This window comes from Ciconia boyciana, chromosome 5 (assembly GCF_034638445.1).
Source record: "Ciconia boyciana chromosome 5, ASM3463844v1, whole genome shotgun sequence".
Taxonomy (NCBI): domain Eukaryota; kingdom Metazoa; phylum Chordata; class Aves; order Ciconiiformes; family Ciconiidae; genus Ciconia; species Ciconia boyciana.
The window spans coordinates 48,119,485-48,141,990 of NC_132938.1; the positions used below are offsets into that span (position 1 = coordinate 48,119,485).

The 22,506-nt window shown below is 37.7% G+C and overlaps 1 protein-coding gene across 1 annotated transcript in view; it reads left to right on the plus strand.

Annotated features, from left to right (window-relative positions):
• PDGFC (platelet derived growth factor C) overlaps positions 1 to 22,506 on the plus strand; it is a 136,863-nt gene that overhangs the window by 72,182 nt on the left and 42,175 nt on the right. Inside the window, exon 2 of the mRNA XM_072863059.1 lies at positions 8,443 to 8,638. Coding sequence (XP_072719160.1) covers positions 8,443 to 8,638 — 196 coding nt within the window. The remainder of the gene's footprint in view (positions 1 to 8,442; positions 8,639 to 22,506) is intronic.

Here is a 22,506-nt window from a genome sequence, read left to right on the forward strand (position 1 = left end):
TGGTCTCTCTCAGCATTAAATCTTACAGCATGTCTTTTTTATAGACAACATCTTTCATGTATAGTAAGTTGTACTTTTCCAAGGAGACTTGCAATTCATCCTATCCCAGACTGTTTTAATCATGTGTTTGTTAAAACCTGGTTAAGTAGCTTTCAAAAGCCCGTCCCTTTCCAAGCTTCATTATCGTTGAGATCTACTCATTTTACTTGCTCATTATTAAATAAGACTGAACCTCCTGCAGTTCTGGTCTTCCACAACATACACCTGGAAAATGGATCCATTGCTGTATACTGTTAGGCTTTGTTTCAACTTTGACAGTTTTCAGTATCTATTCACATCATTTTGTATAGAGGGACTTGTGAGTGCAGAATATGTAAAACACTTCCCCCTTCTGCAGGGGAAGAGAAAATAGGATACAGAAAACTTCAAAAATATTATGTAGCGGATTGATGCTCTGGAATATAGCAGAAAAGAAAAATGTTGAGAGAGGTTTTGTTGTAGGGAGATGAGGAAGTGAAGAAGAGGTTTTGTTGTAGGGAGGTGAGGAAGTTGTGATGACCTCATGCTGTTGTTGGGTGAAGGTGAGGTATTCAGGCTGATTCTATCTATTGTCTGCCCTTGATACTCTTGATCATGAAGCTGTTTATTATCTGCCAATCCTTGAAAAGGCAGGGGGAATGATTCATTCAGAATGGTGGGTTTTTTCCTTTTCCTCTTCCCTCTTTCTCTCCTCTCCTTTCCTCTCTTTCTCCTTCCATCCCTCCCCCCTTAGGAACTAAAAAAATAGTTTGAGTAGTTACACATTTTGTTACGGCGGCTTCTTGTCATCACGGTTCCAGATACTACCTGGGCATTTAGAGACCATATTGTAAATGTAAATGAATTGTAAATCATTTAAAGTGAAGAAAAATAGGGGTATAAACAGCTGTTCTTTCGCTGTGCATACAACAGGTATTTTTAGTTCTCATTCATCCTGACTGGTGAACTTTGAATGATTCTTCTGCTGTATCTAATACTGTGATGGCATATAGATGAGAGTCAGATGCCTAGCTGTTATCCAAACCATATATGACTAATGAAAAATAGAGAATAAGAATTATTCTTCACTTGAGGAGTATTTCTTCAGAAAATAACATTAAAAATTAAAAGTTTGTGCATCGGTGATAGCCTGATGTGCTTTCTTCTTGCTTACAAAGTACAGATGTGGAATCAGATTAGCTTCTCAGTGTTTTCTTCTGCCTGTATTTGGCAAGGAAACTCTTTTATATCCAGTCTTTTAAACGTATATGCTCTTACAGTTATCAATACTTTTGCATTTCTGTATAGCAGTGCACCTACAAATAATTCTGTTCTTACTGGAATTAACTCTAATATAGTACCTATACAACTTCCACAGCACTTTCTGCTGGACATGTTATATCCTTGCCTCTTCATTTGCACCTCCAGCACAACTCATGATTCTGGATTAATTCATTAAATATCTGAATAGTTTTGGGTTGGGGAAAGAGGCCAGAATTTTCTTTCCTTAAGTGATGCCTTATCTGTCTGAGATGACTGAGGTCGCTCAAGCTAGCAGTTTAATGGAAGAGGACGGAGATAGGGAGCAATCCTTGACTAGAGTCTGTATGTTATGTGATGGCTACTTACCATATAATATTGTTATTAGGAAAAAACTGAGGCAAGAACAAATGTGAAGAAATATTGTCAAAAGGACCAGCTTGACATTTGTTTTATCCATAAGAGAAAAGAAAGATATTGCTGTAATAAGTTTAACTGGTAATTGTCATATGGCAGAGGTTTTTGTTAATTTTTTAATTACTGGAATGTATATTTATTATATGAATATGCAACATACTAATAATCCTATTTTTTTCAGGATAATTATTGGCCCATGACTGAAAAAAACACATTATATTATTATCAGTCCATTATAAAATAATTATTCCAACAGCTTTATGTATTTCATATAGATGGAATTCCTTTCATATTCAAGTCAGCAGGACCTTTAATACTGATTCCAGTGCAGCCAAGACTTTACCTGTGGATGTTGGAATAAATGCTTATTGAAACACTCTAGAATAATTAGATCTTAGAGCATGTGATAACACCAGAAAGTTACCTCATCTAACATTTAGCAAAAGGAATTCTTTATCTTGGCTAAAATGTAGTATTTATCTAGTTTTAAAAGATACTGAGAAGCTCAGGACCAAGTCCGCCTTCCAAAAGAGTTTGGTCTGAAAACAGATCTCAATAGAGGTTACTCTTATTGCAAGAAGATTTACTGTGCACAAAACCCCCTGCTTAATTGCCATCCTCTTCTTTGAGCAGAAGCCAAAGTACTAGGCAAAGGGCTGGCAGAATACTTAAAGGTTATAAAGCATAAACTTGTACAGTAAAAGTATAAACTCATTTTTATTTCTTGATGCAATTTGGAATCAAAGAAGGTTTGTTAGTATATGATTAGTCATGATTATCTTCTGCAAGATGTTAAGTGATGCAGCTGTTTGGAAACTTTATTAAATCTGTTACTACAGTTCCATGCTCTATTCTCCAGTGATGTATCTTGGGGTTTTGGTGTCCCGTCCCCCCCCACCCCGCCCCTTTCTTTTTCTTCCTTTTGTCCTTCCCTGTTGGGCCAACTGCCAAAAGTCAGGGTTCCTGAAGATCGATTAGAAAGCTTTTGCTTCTCTGCTCACTTCATCTGTGTGCAGTCCTTCACATAATGTTCTTCACATAGCTTTAGCAGAAAGACCTTTAGCCAGCAGTTAAATAGCGTATGATATTCAGTGCCTAAGGTAACAGTACAAGTTTGAACTCAAAATAGTAACTGAAGAAAAAAGGAATAGGTTAAATGCAGGATTAAAAAAAAAAAACAAAAAAAAAAAAACCAAAAAAAACCAACAACAAATACAATCCTCTGTACATTCATCTTGCCTTGTGTGAACTGGAATTTTTTTTACATGCCTTTTCAAGTGTGTGAAGTAAGTATGTGTCAGAGGAAGGAGTAATCTAAACAAGATGTAATATTTCTCCTACATGTCTCTAATTTGTTACTTTACATCTGTATAATACTTTATATGCTTGTACTTGTTACATTTGCTAATTTAGGTAATAAGCACCTGTGTAAATTAGCAGATTTCTAGTTAAAAGTTGAATTTATCATGTTGTGATAGTTGACTGGTCATGTGTGTATATTATATGCACGTGTGTGTATTACAGGTATGTGCACTTCTCTCTATATTTATTTCTTACTAATACCTGAAGAATCATGTCAAGATTTCAAACAGGTAGCTGTATCAAAGCATAGAAGCTACTCAAAATTGAAAACCTACAGAAGGCTAGATATGTCTCAGAGATTTAACCCAGAAAAGCTACAAACCATACCACTTAGGAAAGCTCTCTTAGGAGGCAGATACAGCAAGCCTGTATGAAATTTTCTTTGCTCACTACTTGAAAAGATGATGATGAAAACAAACCCTGTGTGCTTCAAAAGCATTGCTTGTGGTACTTGAGGCAAAATGGTTGGGAAGAACAGACTGCGTGTTAGGCAGGTTGAAAATTGGCTGACTGCCAGGCTTGAAGGCTCAGCATCTAGTTGATGGCAGGCAGTGGGTGGAGGATGAGGAAGCTGGGCTTGTTTAGTCTGGGGAAGAGAAGGCTATGGGGCAGTCTAATAGCAGGCCCCCAATTGCCTGAAGAGCGGTTGCAAGGGTGACCAAGTTAAACTCTTCCTGGTAGCGGCACAGAGTGTAAAAACAAAACAAACCCCAAAACCCCCATAGCTAAAATTGCAGCTTGAGAGGTTCATATTGGACATTAGGGAAAACATCTTAGCTAGGGAGATAGTACAGCACTGGAACAGGTTATCCCAAAGCCCTCTGGAGTTTCCATCCACGGGGGTTTTTGAGTGTCAGCTAGAAAATGCCAACCCTCAAAACGGGTGACCTGCTGTGGTGTGAGCAGGAATAGTAACCCAAGCAGGATCTGGGACTGGAGGTCTCCAGAGGTCCCTTCAAAGCAGCATTTGTATGATTTTGAGTGGCTTTGCCCTGATATCCACTTTACATATGAACGATATCAAAACAGAGCTATTTGTCTTCAATTTTCTGCCAGAAACAAACCATTCTCCAGCTTTTCCTTCGTACCCAGCAAAAGAGTTAAATTTCATTTTGACTGTTACATTCAGATAATAGCTAAGAAGTGCCTGGAGGCAACTGAACCAGAGACAGAGGACAGAAAGAGGTACCCCTGTATGCCTTGAGTTACTACTTCTGAAAGTAGGCCTACTGCTTTTTGAAAGTCTGGTGAAAGAGGAAGAAATGGCATGTTATGTTACATTTCAAAGAATTTCTTCCACAAAGTCTCAGTTTCTATACATATGTGGAGTGTTGTAAAAATTATATGGGAATATTGTCAGGAAATCCTTTTGATTACTTTAATTAAAAAAACCTGCTTCCCTCTGGAGTTCTGTGGTAACAAACAAGTAGTTGCTCTCATCTTTTGTTTCTGAGTTTTAAAGCAGAGGACTCACACATACTGCAGCATTATTGTATATCTGAAAAAGCTCTAATATTAATTGGTAAATATTTAGAGTTGAAAGTTTTCTTATGTTTGAATTTAGCACTTTTTTTTTTAAAGCAGTGATAGCCACAAGTGAACTAATGCTGTTTCTGAAGGCGTAAAAGTTGCTTTTCGTAATTAAGGGCTACTGAATGAAATACACCAAATAATATATTAACAGTGCGTGATTAGCAGTACTCTCATTTTGTCCTGTTGTGAAATTAGTAGAGGCTTTTCGCAAAAAGTTTTAAAAATCGGTTTTACCAGCACTGTGTGATCTCAAGTGAATCAGCCCTTAAGTGCATCTGTGCCGAGGCCGTTACTCCACCCGTGGTGCTCCTCTCTTCTTCTGCAGCTCTTCATCTGTCTCCTGAACTGTATGTGATTTGTCTGAGTTTTACCCATGACCCTCGCTAAAATGTAGTGATTACGATGTACTAAGAAATAGGTATTTGCTATATTTAAAAAGTGTCAGCGCTGATCTTTGTGAAATGTGTTGTGCCCATGGGGGAAGAGACCTACTTTGAAGTAGGCAGGAATGAGCTTGTCTAGTCGGTGGGTTTAATTTCAGTTTACAGTGGCATCTGCTGATCTCTGTGGTGATACTGTGGTTTTTCATCTGCGTTACCACGTTGGTGGAAGGGTTAGGCGCTGCCGTGCTTTCAGAATGCCTGGAATCTTGTAATTTTCAGGGGTAGACTTTCTGCATTGATAGATATATAAATCTGGTGATAGCATCTTGTACCACATCAAAGACAACTGCGGCGACTCATTCTTCAACCTCAGGCTCTGTTAAGTGTGTGCTGTCCTTTCCTAGTAAGTGTAACCATGTCATATCCTTGGGTCAGCTTAGGGATTTTTCCCATCTAGTGTGCCCTGTTTCCAGGACTTTCTCCTGCAGGTGATCTCAGTTGCCCATCTTCTGATGAAGCTTTTTACTGAAGATGCAAATACATTGTTTTGGTCCTTGTCTGTCTCCATTTCCCTTGCGTGGTATTGATGCCCCCTGGCTGAGATGGTGCCTTGCCTACCTCAGTCCTTGCCTAAACTGATTCTTCAGTGTTGTTCCATGCTGTCTGTACGGTAATAATCTTTTTTTTCTTCTTCTTCTTTTTTTTTTTTTGGGGGGGGGGGGGGAGGTTGGGAAGGGTGGTTGTTAATAGAAAGGCAGACAGATCACAGCAGCAATGTATATAGCTTTGGAGTTACACAGCTGACCGCTGTAAATCTGACTGAACTTGTTACTCCCTTTTAAGTGTAACTTGGACTGATTTATCCCTAAAATAAAGCCAGGGATTGCAAAGTCATTCCACAAAGAATAGAAACTATAGTCTCATTTTAGCCACGCTCAGGTAGCTCTGCTCTTCACACAATTTCCTCAAAAGAAATGTTCAGAACATGCATGGACTCAGTAGGAAAAGGCTAGCTTTTTGTGGTACAATGGTACAATTTATGTAGAATGGATAAAGAGGAATATTGCAGCTTATCTGAAGAGAAATAACAAGCTTCATTCTCCAGTGACAGCAATTACTTGCCTTTGTAGTCATACAAAATAATTCTTTTGTAAGAGAAGAAATTCCACTGTGCGAGAGCAAATATTTGAAATGGAGCAAGTGTTGTGTGTGGGAATTTGATATGTTCGTGGAACACTGTTGTGTGCTAAAGTAAATAGATAGTCTTCCTTTACAAATGGAGGAGCTGAAGATACCGGAGATGGTGCAACTTCTGTTCACTAAATTGCCATATGCCTTTTCTTTCCCTTGCCCCTTTTTACTGACTTCTGATTTGATATGCCTGCACTATTTACAGTCCTTACTTGCTGTTGTTATCATTGTCCTGATGATACAAAAGAAAACACTTTCTTAATGTGTTGTGAAATATAACATGGTTTGCAATCCTGAGTGTGCTTTTAAAGACAAAAGGAACCACTGAGTGTAGTGTCGTCAGACACCACACATTGACATGTTTGTCTGAAATGGTGGTCCTTTGCAGACTTTGGAAGTAGCACTGTGGTGTACTAATCTCTGGGAAAGTAATTTTTATTATTGTTGGCTCTTGTGTTTAACATGCAGCTCTCAGCTGACATACTGAACATTATAGAAAAATGCTTGTGACTCAGCTAACAAAAGCCCAATGAACTGTCTAAACTAGGAATCTGTTTCTTGTGCCTTTTTTGGGGGGGCTTTTTTACTTATTGCCACGTGCTGTCCTGTCTTATTTGTAGGCAAGACAGTCAGTTCTCTGCAAGGCAAAAGCACACTCCCATCAGTTTTATATGAGCAGCAACTCCACTTAAAAGAAAATTTACTGTTTTCACACCACAAGTAGAAGGCACCAGTCCATCAGAATAGAACGCAAAAGTCCGTCAGACTTTAGATTACATTTAAGTATAGATTAATTCATTTAAAATAGCAATGCTGTTTCTATGGCCTTCTTTTCTTGTGGTACATTCATTTAGCTGTCAGCCTTTACATGTAGCTATAGTAAGGTACGATTGCAGTGTATGTTTTCATTGTAGACTGAATCATGTGTCTTACATAGCTTCAAATGAATGTTCATCATAATGAGGGTCATAAAACAATTAGAAAAATAAGATAAAGTATCTAACTGCAAGAGACAATGAATAGCTAAAAAAAATATATATATATTAATAACTCTCCAGTACAAAACTACAAGCTTATTTTCTTATTAAAGTTATTAATAGGTAACTGAGAATTCCTATGATTTACTGACTGAAATGTCAAACCTGACTGTATACAGGTTTTTAGAAAAAGCCAAAGATAGTAAAAGTCATGTGCTATAGCATAAGGAGGGTTTTTTCATTTGATGGCATTAAATTCTGTAGTTTAGAGATCTCATCATTGTATGCCACAATGTTAAAATGTATCCAGATTAGGTCAGTGCCTGTTTTTTGCAGCTAAATAGCCCATATGAGCTGATTCCAGCTGCTGAATGTGAATTCCTGTGAATATTGGGCACTTGAGAATGAGGTTTCTTGAGTTAGTGTGAAGAGAGTTGTTGAGGCTCTGAAAGGCAGAGCTGCTGCTCACCAAAGGAGTCCTTTCCTTTTGGTAACTCCTCACAGTTATTAATTCATAACCTGAAGAGGTCTTTTCAGTAGTTTCAGTGTACTGTGTGCTTTAAAAATCAAATGCAGTTGGCTTATTTCTTTTGAATTCATTTGCTCTGCACTGTAAAACATTCATTTAATTTTACATGTGTTTAGTCAAACAGTGCTGTTCAGAATTTTGAGGAATGCCCTAAGTTGAGGCTTGTCAGTAAATGCCTGATTTCTTAGACTTGGTGACTTTCCCAAGTTTCCGAAGCATATCCCTGTTCATCCCTGTATCAGGATAACTTTGTTCTGATACAGCCCTCAGGAAGGAGGCAGCCATCAAAATCCTTATCACTGGACTCAATAAATGTAGGACAGTCTCTCCTTTAACAAGAAACAAATTTAAACCATCCCTTCTGTGGTAGGTGTGAGCAGACCTCCCCCTGTACCCTCGTGTGATCTCTGTGCACTCTCCAGTAATAAAGAACTGAAGTCATCAGCAGGCTGCTGATGGGCTGCTGGGCTTCTGTGAGGAGTCCAGTCTTGCATACAAGTGTTTGCAGTCACATTTCTCTTATCTCTGCTTGAACTTCTGTTCTGCTTTCTGAACAGCAGTTGAGGCTGGGGTTTGAATAACTTTTTGCCAGCAAAGTAATACTTATCACTTTTGGGTTGTTGTTACCATATAGATTTTCCAAACAGAAATTCCTTGCAAGATGAAGAAAAGCAAACAAAACAAGTGTCTTTATCTGTGCATACTATACAAACATTTTAGGAAAAGGAGAAGAAATGAGTATTGATGCATCTGTTTTCTCTCTTTACTATAGGTGTGCAGGATCCTCAGCATGAGAAGATAATTACTGTGACTACTAATGGAAGTATTCACAGCCCCAAGTTTCCACACACATACCCACGCAATACTGTACTAGTGTGGAGATTAGTAGCAGCAGAGGAAAATGTATGGATACAGCTTACTTTTGATGAAAGATTTGGGCTTGAGGACCCAGAAGATGACATTTGCAAGTAAGTTACTTTTCCTTGAACTTAGAAAAATCTGAAAGGAAATGTGGGGGATGGAACAAAAGTGTTGCTTGCGTCTTGCAAAAATGTGGCACCTGCATGTCAGTATATTTACAAAATGCATCTTTTAAAGTGTTAGTTTATTATTTTCTTTTGCAGTGCTAGAGAAGGATTTAATGCTTGAAAGCTTTGGGGTCCCCTCATTTTCCTTCTGCATTCAGTATCTGGACTACAGATATATTATGATACAAAAATATGAAATATTTAATCTCTCAAATAAAATTGTTGACACCTGGGAAACTGTTCTTGACAGAACATTAGAGGAATGAATGTCTAATTTTTACAGAGAAAATTTGGGTAAGCAAGTTACCTGAAGTGGAATTCAGGTCATGACACAAAGTACAACATCCCTGTTCAACAAAGAAACCACCCTACTGCACAATATTTTAATGGCCTTTAATGGTCAAGTTCTCAGTTTTCTATGAAAAACAGGACTTATGGTATTGCATTAATTGACCTTCCTCAATGGTATTGGTTTTTTCCCAACTTCAACAAGTATTTTGCCTGCTCAATCACTGGCACAGGTTTCTGTAGGACCTGTGGAATCTGAATTCCTTCCTATGATTTGCAGCTGAAGGTAGCGAATTTGTAGCCTGGGAGAAAAACAGCCGTGACATAACAGGCATCAGGATGGATATAGTTCTGAACCAAGCCATCTGATTGATCATGTTTTGGATATTTTGTGAGGCAGTAGGGGCTGAGATTATATATGCTTCCTGTGGGTGGGTGAAAGGGGAGAGTTCCTAAACTCTTCTATCTTGTATCCTGTATCTGTCTGCCATCATAGCAACACATTGTAAAAAAACCCCAATGTGTGAATAGTGGTACGTTGTCTGAACTCTTCAGTAAATTAAGTAACAAATAAAATATGTCATTTGAATGGCATATCCTCCTTTGATGTGTTACTGGAGAGGTACTTCACACAAGATTTTTCTTTCAAAGTAGTCTTTCGTTTTGTTTTGTTTTTCTGTTTGGGGTTTTATTTTTGAGTACCTGGTATACACATTTGATTCTTGCTTTCAGTTTTTCTAATTAACTGATATTCAGTTGTTTTTATATCTTGAATCAACTTTTGATAACAAATTTGAATTTCTTAGAGGTTACTTTTGCACTTATCCTTAATTTGGGAGCTGAGGTTCATAACAGATGGACAGATATCTTTCTTTCATATTTCCGAAGGGAGTAATTGTCAAGGCCATGTCAAATATAATTAAAATACTAAGTACTATAAACATATGTTTGCTCAGATGAGTGCACTCCCTTTGCACAATAACTCTTTTCTTTAAATGAAAACTTAGCTTGCTTTTTCTTTTCTTTGCATATGGCAGAGTGAAGTGGCAAGTGAAAGAAAATCCAGGTAGGGTGACTCATTCGTCCACTTGCAAAGAAAAAAGTAAGATAAGTTAAAATATTTTTAATATTACAACTAGAATAGTATTTTAATGGGAGTACATTTATTTTAAGTAAACAATGTGCTGAATACAAAAAGTACTGGTCAAATTAAGAAACAGTAATAAGTCACTCATAATCTTCACTCGGTTGTAGTCTTATCGTGCTCATATTTGTGCAGGGATACCAGGAAGTGGTATGAATGCAATTCCTGATATGTGCACTTTTGAGGGCACATTAGGCTTTTTGGCTTGGAAGATATGACCCTCTGAAAAAGAGAGTTATACTGATGTTTTTAACCAAAAGAAAAAACACAGCTAGGGTTCCTATGAAATTTTCAATTCAGTACCAAACTCAGTAAAGAAAGAGAAAGTGTACCTTGTTTGATGTGAAGGAAGTATCAATAATTGACAAGTTGAGGAAATAACTAAAACACAGAGAGTTTAACCATGTAAAACAATTCTACACAGGCCAAGTAAGTTACTAGTTATCTGAGTGATATCTCTTAATAAGTAATGTCTTGCATTTCTTATCTCTTATAGTTCGTAATAAAATTATTTAATCTTTTTTTCCAGTACCTTCTGTAGAAAAGCTAAGGGGTTTTATTGACTGCATCCCATACTATTTATTACTCCACTGTGTTTCTGCCATCTTGAAACACTCAAATCAGTATTGTTGCTGTAGAGTACTCAAGTTTCTGCAAAGGCAAGTTTATATGACAATAGAGTTTATAAGACATTAAATTTCATGTCATATTTTATTCTGTATTATAGCTCTATACCTTACAGTGACCTGATCCTTTAGTTCTGACCTATGACTGAAACTAGGTAAAAACTGCAGCCCGGGAATGTTAGACTTTCTATGCAACAGGGTACAGTTTGTACCAGGATATCTTCCTCCCCCTTCTGTAGCGTATGGGAGGACCTCATGAGTCACCTGCAGTGGTCATTGTCACAGTTTTCAGTTCCTCTACCTGCTTCTTAAAATGCACATTCTGTTCAATGCCAGAGCTTTCTCAATCATCGCTGTACGCTGTAATGCTCTGTAGCGTCAACTCACTGGGCCAATGAGAGAATATGTTGGAGTATGTTAGTTTAAGATAATTAGCAGCTTTTAAATCTCGTAGTAATTCAAATATTGCTCACACAGGAAAAAAATAAAACAAAAAACCATATCCAGCTATATAAGACTTTTTCGCTTAACATAGTTCTATAACAGGAAAATAACAGTAGTGGTGAATAAGAAATGTCCTAGATGTATCCTGAAGCAATGGCAAGTTTTTGCCTGTGTCTGACTGACCTGACCTCCACACTTGGATTTCTCCAAAGTCAGTTCTGACATTTCAAGCTATTCTGTGAGATATTTTAATCTAGAACAAATTTCACATTTTACAGATACATTGAAGGTACCAGTCTAGCCTCCACGTTAAATACTTTCCCGAACCTGAATTAGAGTGATCCTGCGTGGCTTTTTTTGCACTCTGTGTTTACATGCAATTCAACTTACACGATTTACTAAGGTAGAGCATTTGCATTACAGCAAATTCTATGTTTACCTCTGCATTGCTTACAATACAGCTAATGGTTTTTTTTAAACAATAGTTCTACTTGATTTGCACTGCATCCTTTCTATGGGCAAAATGTTAAGAATCCCACTGTGACCTTTCCAAAGTGAACACAAACTCCAATTTACATGGAAACTAGATCCATGCGTGTATCTCAGAAGAGATTTAGGTTCTTTGGTTGATAATATGGATTTATAATTCTCTGCAATGTTGCAAGAATTTCAACCTTGTATACTTTGTTTGATTTCAGTTGTGACTTGCAAATGAAAAAGGTTACAAACAAAAAAATCCCCCAGCAAATCAAACAAACAAAAAAGGAGAAGGGTGCAATCTCCTGGCTGTTTTGTGCAGTACTGTTCAGATGATATTGCAGTGATGGCGGTGAATTTTCCGTACATAAGGGAATTTCCAGCTAACAGAGGCATAGTGGATTTACATTCTGTATGTCCACCCTTTCTGATGAAGAAAAGAAGCAGCTTTTCTTCTGCTGATATGATAGCTGATATGACAGGTCATTATTTTTGTGATGCTAGCCCCCTCAATGCTGTTTTAATCATGAGGCCATAAAACTTCTGTGCCTGACAGCTCCTATCGTCAGGGAGATGCCATAATTCTCCTTGACCAGGAGGGACTGATTTTTGCTCAATTGTTGCTTGTTATCCAAAATTGTTGCTTTCTGTCTCTGAGAACATGCAGTGATAAAAGCTTTGGGATAAACTCCTCTGTGACAGGAAGACACAGATTTAGCTTTCTTCCAGGAAGAACATGGGTGCTACAGTTGCCTTTAACAGGCAGTCTGATGTTGTGAGTAGGTTGTACACTGGAGCATTACAACACGAGGCTGCAATAGGAAAAGAAAAAAAATAATCTTATTTACGTTAGTAATGTGTGCCAGACTTGGTCTCTCCCTGTGCACAGAATGGCTCTAGTTGTTCATCTTGGTGGTTGCAGCTTCTTTCTAATAATCAGATGATTACAGTCTGTTTGACTTTTATTATGTATAATAAAACACAAATGTGTCACAAATCCAAAGTGCAATTACTGTAGATAAGATAATAAGGATAAAATACATGAGTAAAAGAATGTCAAACAGATAGTTGAATAATAGGTGCCACTTGACCATCATCTTCATTTTAGGATAATCACCTTCATTTTAGGACTCATTTCTGACTCTCTTCAGTCCTCTAATAATTTAAAGTATGAACTATCGTCTGGTTTGTGTGTGGGTTTTTTTGAGGGGCAGGGCGGCTTTTAGCAGCTGCATATGTGAATCTGTTCATATAGTTACATAAGTAAAGCATTTACCTATAATGTTTTGAAAGAATTCCCAAAGCTTGTCTAGTTAATATGTGCAATATGTAGAACTTTTGCCTGAAGAAAATTAGGTAAGCTGAAGGCAGCTGTCAGTGCTAACATGGGGTAAAATCTATATGAGTAGTACTGTGACTTTTTTTCCTCTTCACATCAAATTAAATACTTAACTCTTAATACCGGGAATGTTCTTCCTCTGAGGGTTCTTAGGATGATGCTTTAAGATACAGAACCACATGCGTTAAATTCACTATCTCCCTTTTCCCTAATGTTTCTGTAAGCTACTTGCCTTTACTTCAGTTGTGACTGAACTGTGCCCAAGCTATTCCCTTCCATTCAGGGAACATCAAGGTTCTGTGGTAGAAACCGTAATCCAACCGGCTTCAACAGTCATTTATGTTCCTAACAAATGTATCATTAGGAAATTGTTGACAAGGGTTAAAAAATTAGATTTGGCTCAGTCTGACAAGGCTGAAACAAGTGTATTAAGAAGAAAAATACAGACACTGTCTTTAGTCAGTGGCTATGAAGAAGGAAAACGTTTGCTTAGCTGTCTTTTTTTTTGACATAAATTGTGTTAAATGCATACTATGCAGTGATAAGTTATCGTAAACACAATAAAAAGGCTAAATATTTTGTTATGTAATTTTCTAAAGAGACCTTTCTGTGTGATATAAGACACAATGAGTAACTTGCACCACATGCAGCTTCCTTTCTTGTAATTACTACCAATCCTTACATCTAGCATGCAGAGTAAAATATGGATACATAACTGCAACTCCAAGTGCTTCACTAAAAAAGAGGACAGGTATTTGTTTGGCCCCTTGTGATGGAAGCACCTTACGGCATCAACAGAGTGCATGCATGAAAGAAGAATTTCAGCATCTTTTTCTTCTAGAAAGTTGAAATTCTACCTCCCTACCCCCTCGCCCCCTGGGGAAAAATATATATATAGTGTTTGTTTTGCCTTGAGTGCATTGTAGAGGCAATATTGATGTATGTACAAAGAACATACTAATATCAAGCATAGATTCAGAAAAAAAATATAACTCTTCACATAAAGTAAGTATTAATTCTGGGGCTTTTGAGGGCAGTGAGTTCCTTATCAAGGTCTAGTTCCCAAGAAAATTGTTTTCTGGACAACTGATGGGCTGTCTTTACTGTCAGACAGTCTTAAATGCTTCTGGTGGACTGATTACAGAGGGTGAAGTTATCTCTTGGGTAAGTACAAAGTTCAAGTTGGCTTTGAATAACTGGACAAAGACCTTCAAATGAACTCTGTATTTAAAGAGGAACTGGTGCAGACAATGTTCATGGTGACTCATGTCGCTAAGCAGCTGGGCTGCTGGGATTTGCCCTTCTTACCCCCCTTCCCCCTTCTGAAGGTGCAGGGGTTGCTGCTGCCACCTCTATTTGGAAATTCAGAAAACAGTGAGGAGTGCCCCAAAATTTCTAAGGCTTCAAATTGGGAAAAAACACAGCACCAAAACCCACAGACTCTGAGAACAGAGATGAATGTTATAGCGAAGATGAGTCCTTAAAGCTCTTTTCTTACAGCTGTTGCCTTAGAATTTCAGTGTGTTCAATTTTAGCCACCCGTTTTTTAGGAGATGCTACACACGTAGGTGGGCTGGGCTCTGTTTAGATGACTCTACATATCAGTGATACTTAAATGTCTCTTTCATCATTGGCTATAGCTTCTTCAACAGAAGTGAAATCATACTAAAGTTAAAATTTATTATAGCTCTGTTCTGCAAGTCAGATCCATTTGGATAGGATTGATTCCATTAATATATGGAATTATAAAAAGCATATGAACTCTCATTCCTCAAACACAATTTCTTTTTTATGTTGTTTTTTTTTTCCCCCCAACACATAAATTACTTGTTAATCATTTTTATTCAAAGTCTGAAAGGGGGTCCATTTAAATGGCTGGGGTGACTTCTATCATTCGGGTGCCTTAGATTAATTGAAATACTGATAAGAAAGAATTATTATGAAATAGATAATTTAAGCTGAAGTCTTTGGTAGCAACATTGATGTTTTACCGGTGGCAGGAAGGTGGCATTTTAGGAGCAGTGTGCAGAAAATGCCATAAAACATGTGTTAAGGCAGCCGCTGGAGTAATTTCTTCTGGTGTTTATGGGGTTGGATTTTTTGTTTTTGACTTTTAGTTGCTCAATCCATTTGCAAGACAACTGAATAGTGATACCAGTTCAGGAGAGGTTTAAATGCTGAATGGATTTAAATGGAGGATGAGGGTGGGGGATGGGGTCAAAGTTTTTAAGACGTTAGATTAGTTTAGGACCAGAGTCCTTTGGTTATCTAAAAATTGTTCTTTTACGTATAAAGAAAAAAAAGATTAATATGACAAAGGTTATTTCTTTTATGTAAGTTCAGTTGTAACAGTATTATTTCAATTTAATGAATGCAGATGAGTGCAATAGCCTCATGCATCCTGCTTTCCTATGGTTTGAAGAAAAAATGAGAGGTTTTTGAATCAGAAGAAGTAACTGGATCTGTTTCGCTTCTATTCTGATTTCATTGAACAAAAGTATGGTTCCTTGTATTTTTTTTTTTTTTAATTTTTTTTTTAAGAAAGCTCTTTTGGATTTTCCATGATTCTTTGATTACCAAATGATTCAAACACTAACTCTTCTTTCAGCCAGTCCTATTCTGCTGGTTTAGCTACTGTGCATAGTTCACACTGGGGCAGAGGTGTGTATTGTATCCAGAAGTGTACACATTCCTTTGGGTTCTCTACTGCTTATTAGAAGTTGCTTAATACCATTCTCATGATAACAGTTTTGTAAATGTGACAAAGCAGATATTGCAGGCAGTAAAAGAAGATAAAAAATTAGAAAACCACCACACAGTACAGTTATAACTGAGACTACTCTGTAACACATATTTCTTAAGCTTCAAAAAGAGTAAACTCAGTTCTGCAGAAGGGGTTTATAGCTGCAAAATTGTACTCTCTAAGCAAATCAGAGTGCAATATGAGAAAGGGAAAGAGAAAGAGATGCTTCTCTGAGCGGAACGGGAGGACAGCATAGCCCGCATGATGTGATGAGAAGGACATGCTGCACAAACTTAGGGGTTATCACTGCATTCTTGCCCACCCACTTTTCCCTCCTTCCCAGTAAACCCAGCATTCATTTTTAGTACCCACTGTTGCTAGAGGACCCTATAGTGGATATTATTTTGCAAGTAATTTAAAATCTGTTTTCACAGCCCAGATGAGTGTTAGGAGAGTGATTGCTGATGAGTGGGCAGTTGACATAATCCCTTACTCCTTTTTCACACTGGAGACTACACTCATTGACTTAAAAAACATTTTAGGCTCCTTGAAATGCCTTCCTGGTCCTCTCAATCTCAAGCAAGCTGTTTGAATAAAGTAAACTATGTCCACAGTACCAAAATATTTTTGTAAACGGTCTTAATTCTAATTTATTGCTTCTAAAATTGTTTCATGTTACCGTAGTTGGCTGTGTTTCTAATGGTGTAGACTGAAGTTATTTTCTTTGAAAATGAGTGTGGCACTACTGGGTCTTGCTTCTGTCTCAGGCACTCTGGGAACAGTTATTGATGGAGTTCCCCTGCTCCTACCCCACCACTTATTAAAAGATAGATTGTGTAAATGTGTATTATAAGTGGGTACAAAATGTGTGTAAATGTGTATTATAAGTGGGCACAAAAACACGCTGTGAGCTGTCGCCAACTGAGCTCAGGGATGTAGGTAGACTCTGTAGCCACCTGCAGTTTCTGGTGTGGCTCTTTTAAGTCTTGATGTCAAGAGAAATGCAAGCTGTGAAGGCAGGCCCAGCAGCATAATCTAAAGTTACCCTGTGTAGTGTCTATCTATTCAAGTTTATACACAGCATGCACTCCCTCTCTGATTGATGTTTTCTGGTTACTAAAAGTCTAAGTACAGTTAAGCCCATAGGCTCACCGTCAGGCTTATAGCAGCTTTCTCATGTTTAATCAGCAGGAATAGCAGACATACCAACTATCCTATTCCTAGACAGACAGTTGTGTTTCTTCACCTGTTACACAGCTTTTCTTTTTCCTCTTCCTCTCCTTGTCCTCTTCCTCTCACCAGATGCTGTGGTCACTTCTTTGTGTGGATCATCAACATTTTGACAAAGTATGTTGCTCACATGAAATGGTAGTTAGATAGCATTACGAGCAAATATTGTCAGTCAGACAAATCAGTAACAGTTCTGTCTTGCACTTGATGCTGCTCCATTAGGAGAACGTAGAAGTGAAATGTAATGCAATTTACGTTAATCTGTTCTCATCTGATCATCAGGATATCTGAGAAGATGCACGTGCGTGAGAAATTGCAAAAGGGAAGATTACTTATTATAAAAAAGGTTAGATGGTCATGTGGGAGTGTCCTAGGGGTTTTATAAGGTAAAATAAATAGATCTTTTCCTTTTCTAACAGTAACATGAGAACAGGGAGATGAGTAAACTAGCAGCAATTATTAAGAAGTACTGTTTCAGACTAGCCTTTGATTCATATGCTGTGGCTGGATTAAAAATAGGTCTGCATGATTTTATGACCATTAACTTATAACTAGGTAAACTGAAGTGAGAGGAAACTCCTTACACTCTTTAGGTGAAAACTGAGCTCCTGCTAGGGTTGGGAACACATTTTTTCTGCCTCACGCAGTGTTATGCGACTACTCAGTTACATTATGGGCATTTTTCACTTTCTGTTCAAGTAGCAATTACTAACCTGTCCTGAAGCAGGATATTGGACTTCGTGACAAATGGTCTGTCCTGGATTGGTAAATCCTGTGTGCTAGTGTAGCAGCTAAGAGACCATATGTTATTGTATTGCTGAACTAAAGAAATAAAAGTGTTTTCATTTAAATAAACATCGATAGAGCCCCAATTTCCATTGAGGTAGGCAGGAAGAAGGGAAAAGGAAGAGAGGAAACCTGACCAGGCGTGTAGTGCTGCTGTATCATAGGAAGGTGCTTGAGGGGAAGGGGTGCTGCCTCCACTGCCCTGGGTGAATCTTCACATGCTAAAAATGCCCTTTGGGAATTTTCTTGTTGTTCTTTTCTAAAATATGCTTTTGAATATTGATAGGAAATTGCTTAGTCAGTAGTTTTCACATCATTGACTTGAGCCATAGCTACATTCCAGGATATAGATTGTGCATAAAGAAAAAATTACCACTTGGGATACTAGAATAAATATTTAAAATGCTGCTTGAAAAACAATGGTAAAAACATGTTTATGGATTGGCAGAAGGTGAAACAGATACACTGACCACTGTAAACAGTGTGAGTAGGAGTAGAAATTTTATAGTATATTAGAAAGAATGCTTTACAACCTTGGCTGTTGATGTGAACACTGAGCTCCCCTAACATTTTTGGTTTTGTACAAAATATTGATCTGTACAGCAGGAACATGTGACTTATTATGATTGCTGTAATTCCCAAGTTAAAATATACCAGAGTTTGCAGAGAAGTACTGGGAAAAAGTTGGTAAGACATTTCATTCTCCAAAATCTGGAGAGTGTAGTACTGTATGTAGGATACATGCTGAGCTGATACGCTGTCTGGGGACAATGGGCTGCCTCTTTACGAAAGGAAATGTGCTTTGGGGAGTATAGTGTCCAGTGCAGTAGGACCCTGAATTCTGATGGCCATTTCCATGTGGTGTTGTACCATAAGTACATAATAATAACAAATTGTATGGGTATTCCTTGGGTGGAGGGTCGTGAAGAATAGGAGTACTAGTGTGCTGCACAATAAGAATACTGTCTTATTACCATTTTTGTTACGTGCATTATTATTTCAATTCATAACTTGTGCAGGATACTAAAGAAATCTGTGGTCCACACATGAAGTCAGTAGCAGGAAGCAGACAGATTGGAGGTGAAACAGTACAAGAAAATGTTTCATGTAGATCTTATCCATTTTCTAGTCCTTGAAAAATAACCTTTCCAAGTGACTTCTTAGTTTTGTGGAAAATCTTTTACTCACTGTATTTTATATGGCTACAGGAGAATCTGTAGTTAAATAGGAAGAAGGTAAGCATAGCATAGTAACCCTGAGCAATGGAAACTCATGGAGACTTAGTCCCTATGGAACTTCTTCCTTTGGATTTTAAGATGAAGGCCAAAGTAAGTAAATGGACTGGGGCATCATTTGCAAGCTGATTCACATGTGTTAGTATGTTGTTTCCAAGCTCTCCAATTTTCCCGAATTAATCTTTGTCTTTGATATATAGTAATAGTACTGTTGATATGAAATTTCATCTACTTTTCTGTTTTGTATCTCTGTTCTACTCATAAAGTGCCATTTTTAGACCAAACTTAATCCTTATTTAAAGAGAGCTAAACACATTTTTCATCCTGACTGGCATTTGGAATACCTGCCATTCTTTGATATGAAGAAGATAAGTATGGGTAGCTTCTAAGAAATTTGGCAATCGGCCTTTTAAAACGAGGAGTTTGGGAAACCATCTTCTTTTCTTTTTACCTCCACTTTTGTTCTGCAGGATTATAGTGTCTCTTTCTATAAGATTCTTATTCAAAGAGCTTTGAAATAATGAAGTTTACCAGTATAAATTAGTTCGTAGTACAGGCTATCTAGGACTGAATTCTGTGGATGCTCTGTTCCTGAAAATACTTATTTACATGCTTTATACGTATCAGTAGTTTAACCTATGCTTAAATAATTACAGCGTTGCTGTCTAAATATAGAAGTGTTTTGTTTTAGAGCCTGAAGTACATTTACCAATCTATCTAGTTTACAATTTCGCATTCTTGTGGAAAAGTTAATGCCTCTTCCTCCCCACAAGGCAGAAGTTACCTTCAGAGACTACGGGATATTCATGTGCTTAAGATGGAGATCCTTAAGTACTTACCAGTGTGCCTAGATACCAGTCATGATGATTTATTTCCTAGAGGTGTTTGTGTGCCAATTTACTAGTCATCAGGGAAAATATATGTTTTCAGCAATACTCAGTTTATCAGTTGGCCCTGAAATAAGCTTTTGTTACAAAGGAGAGCTTTGAGGAGAGGGGGAAGACACACATCTCTTTGAAGTTGTTTTTGCATTAAGTGCTTTGACTCTAGTTCACCAGGTGATAAAAGCTACTACACAAAATGTACATGTCTCAGCTTCAAATGATGCCTCAAATTTTCAGCGGATCCACAGAAAATGGAAATATGTTTTCTGGTAGACCAGGGAGTGGTAATGCAACAGTTAATTTCTCCAAATCAAACAACCAGAGCATCCTTTTCTTTTCATGAAAAGTGTTCAAATGTTTGAAGAGTAGAATTTGGGGGTTTGAACTCTGTCTTGTTTTTCCCTTTCACTTGCAGTGTTGTAAATGTATATTTATGATCAAAGTGGCTGACAGTGAATGAAAGGGAAGAAAACTGAAATCTAAGGATTAAACTTTTTTTTAATGTATCCTAAATAACAAGGTAGAAGTACAGAGAGAGTTGTGCGGTTGTGTTGGAAGCCTCAGGCTGTTACTAATCAGTATGAGGAAAGATTAAATAGAGAGAACCATGGCAACCGTCTAACATTTGTGAATGAATCTGTGTTTCCATAAGGCAGTTCTTAATGTACAGTACTGCATATTCTAAAATAGACGTATTCAAAGTAGGTTGGCGCAGAAACTACAATCCATATTTGGTGAATGGCAGTTAGAAATGTTCTCTGTTTATACCTTGAGTATCTTTATTTCATGGAAAATGTAGACATGGCAGGATACTTGGGGTTTTTATGCTCATTTGCAGTATTGGCTGGAAGTGACGTCTATTGCTGGAAGTGATGTTTGTGTATAATTAAACATCATTTTCTGAGTACAAAAACCTGACCTCATCAGTTATTTATTTGGATTGTATCTGGGTATGCGGTTTCTTTCCAGTGACTGTTAAAACACAGTTATGTGTAGGATCAGCAGATACAGGTACTACTATGGAAATTTATTTAATGTCAAATCATTGCTATTCCATCATCTTTCGTCTTTTTTTTTTTTTTTTTATGTTAAAACATCAAGCATGACAGACATTGTAGAACATAATTTTCGTCTTATAGTGGAAGGCACTGCCAAGTCCTCCTAAAGAGGATGAATGCTAGAGGTGAAGTGCCCATGCTGTGAGCCTCAGGAACTGAAGTCAAAAGATTCTGGGTAACTTTTTTCAGAACTTCCTTTTGGAAAGACAAAATCCAGAGAGAATATTTTAAATATTTAAATTTTATATCAGGTAGTCTTCTAAAAAGAGTTTTCTTCCAGCATTCTGTCTTTACTGTCACTCAAAGTAGCCCCAGTCAAATGTTTCTGATAATATTGAGCAGAATAATTTTTATTGAACTCTTACCCTGCATGGAGTATTTGCTGGCGCTGCCACAGGGTCACCTTTTCAGCCAAGGTGCCTTCTCCATTCCCTTCCTCCAGGAAATGTGCTCCCTGTTTCATTTGCGTTTTTTCTCTGCCGCCTGGCTGGCAAGTGGAGTTATTAATAGCTAACTTTTACTGATTTGCACTGCTAGAGGTTTGTGATTTCAGGAACTTTGTATCTACTGGACTGAAAGGGCCAATATTTTTCCAGTCTGAGGTTTGTGTAGATTTTGTTGTCTGGCAACAAATACAAAACAGTATGAAGTAAATTAATGCATCTGAAAAGCAAATTAATTAAACAGCTGTTCTGAAGCTTGCAAACTTGGGTGGCGGGTGGTTGTACTGCCTAGCCATATTGGAGGGGAAAAAAAAATACCAAAAGTAAGATTTCCTCTTACATAAACTGAAAAATAGTGCACAAGTACCTGCAGTTTCATTATTGCCAATTGTTTAACTTTTGTGTCATTTTGATTTTCATCTCACATGGTGTGTCTTGTATTTCTGTGCCTTGGTCTTTGAGGAAAACTTACTTTAGTCTCGGTGAGAGGGGCAGTATTGGTAATAGAAAAGAAGAAAGTTCTCCACCTATTGCATGAATGGTGCAGTACACTCTTCTTTTTACAACTGTTGCTACATCTGTAGGTTTTGTAGTTTGCCTGAAATCCACTTTTATTTCTCTGATCCAGCATGCCGCCCTCTCCTCTTCTGCCTTCTTGGGTTCCTCCCATTTTCCCCTGCCCCTTGTCATGAGCTTTGCATTCCCCTTGTCCTGTCATGCATTTTTGCTGGAGACTGTACGGCGCATTGACCTGTGGGGAATAACGAGGCTGGTTAAACAGACTGGGTCTGCCATTAGATACGATGGATTTGAGTGCTTCTGTCGTGCTCCAGTGTTCCCTTTTCCACCCAATGAACATGAATCTGCCCATCAGAGCATTACTGGAGAGCTGGGTTGACTGGAGGAGGCCTCCAGAATTTATTGCAAGTGAGGCAGACAAGCTTTGAAAAAAATGTCTTCAGGCTAAACATTTGGTCTTACCTTCCTCTGTATGTAAATATAGTGTTTATTTCACAAAGAGCAATATGACTACTTACAGCTGTGATTTAAAAGTCATCTAAGAAGTGAAGACTATGTAAGGTGTGGCCAATACCCTTACAGTTTTGTCTAT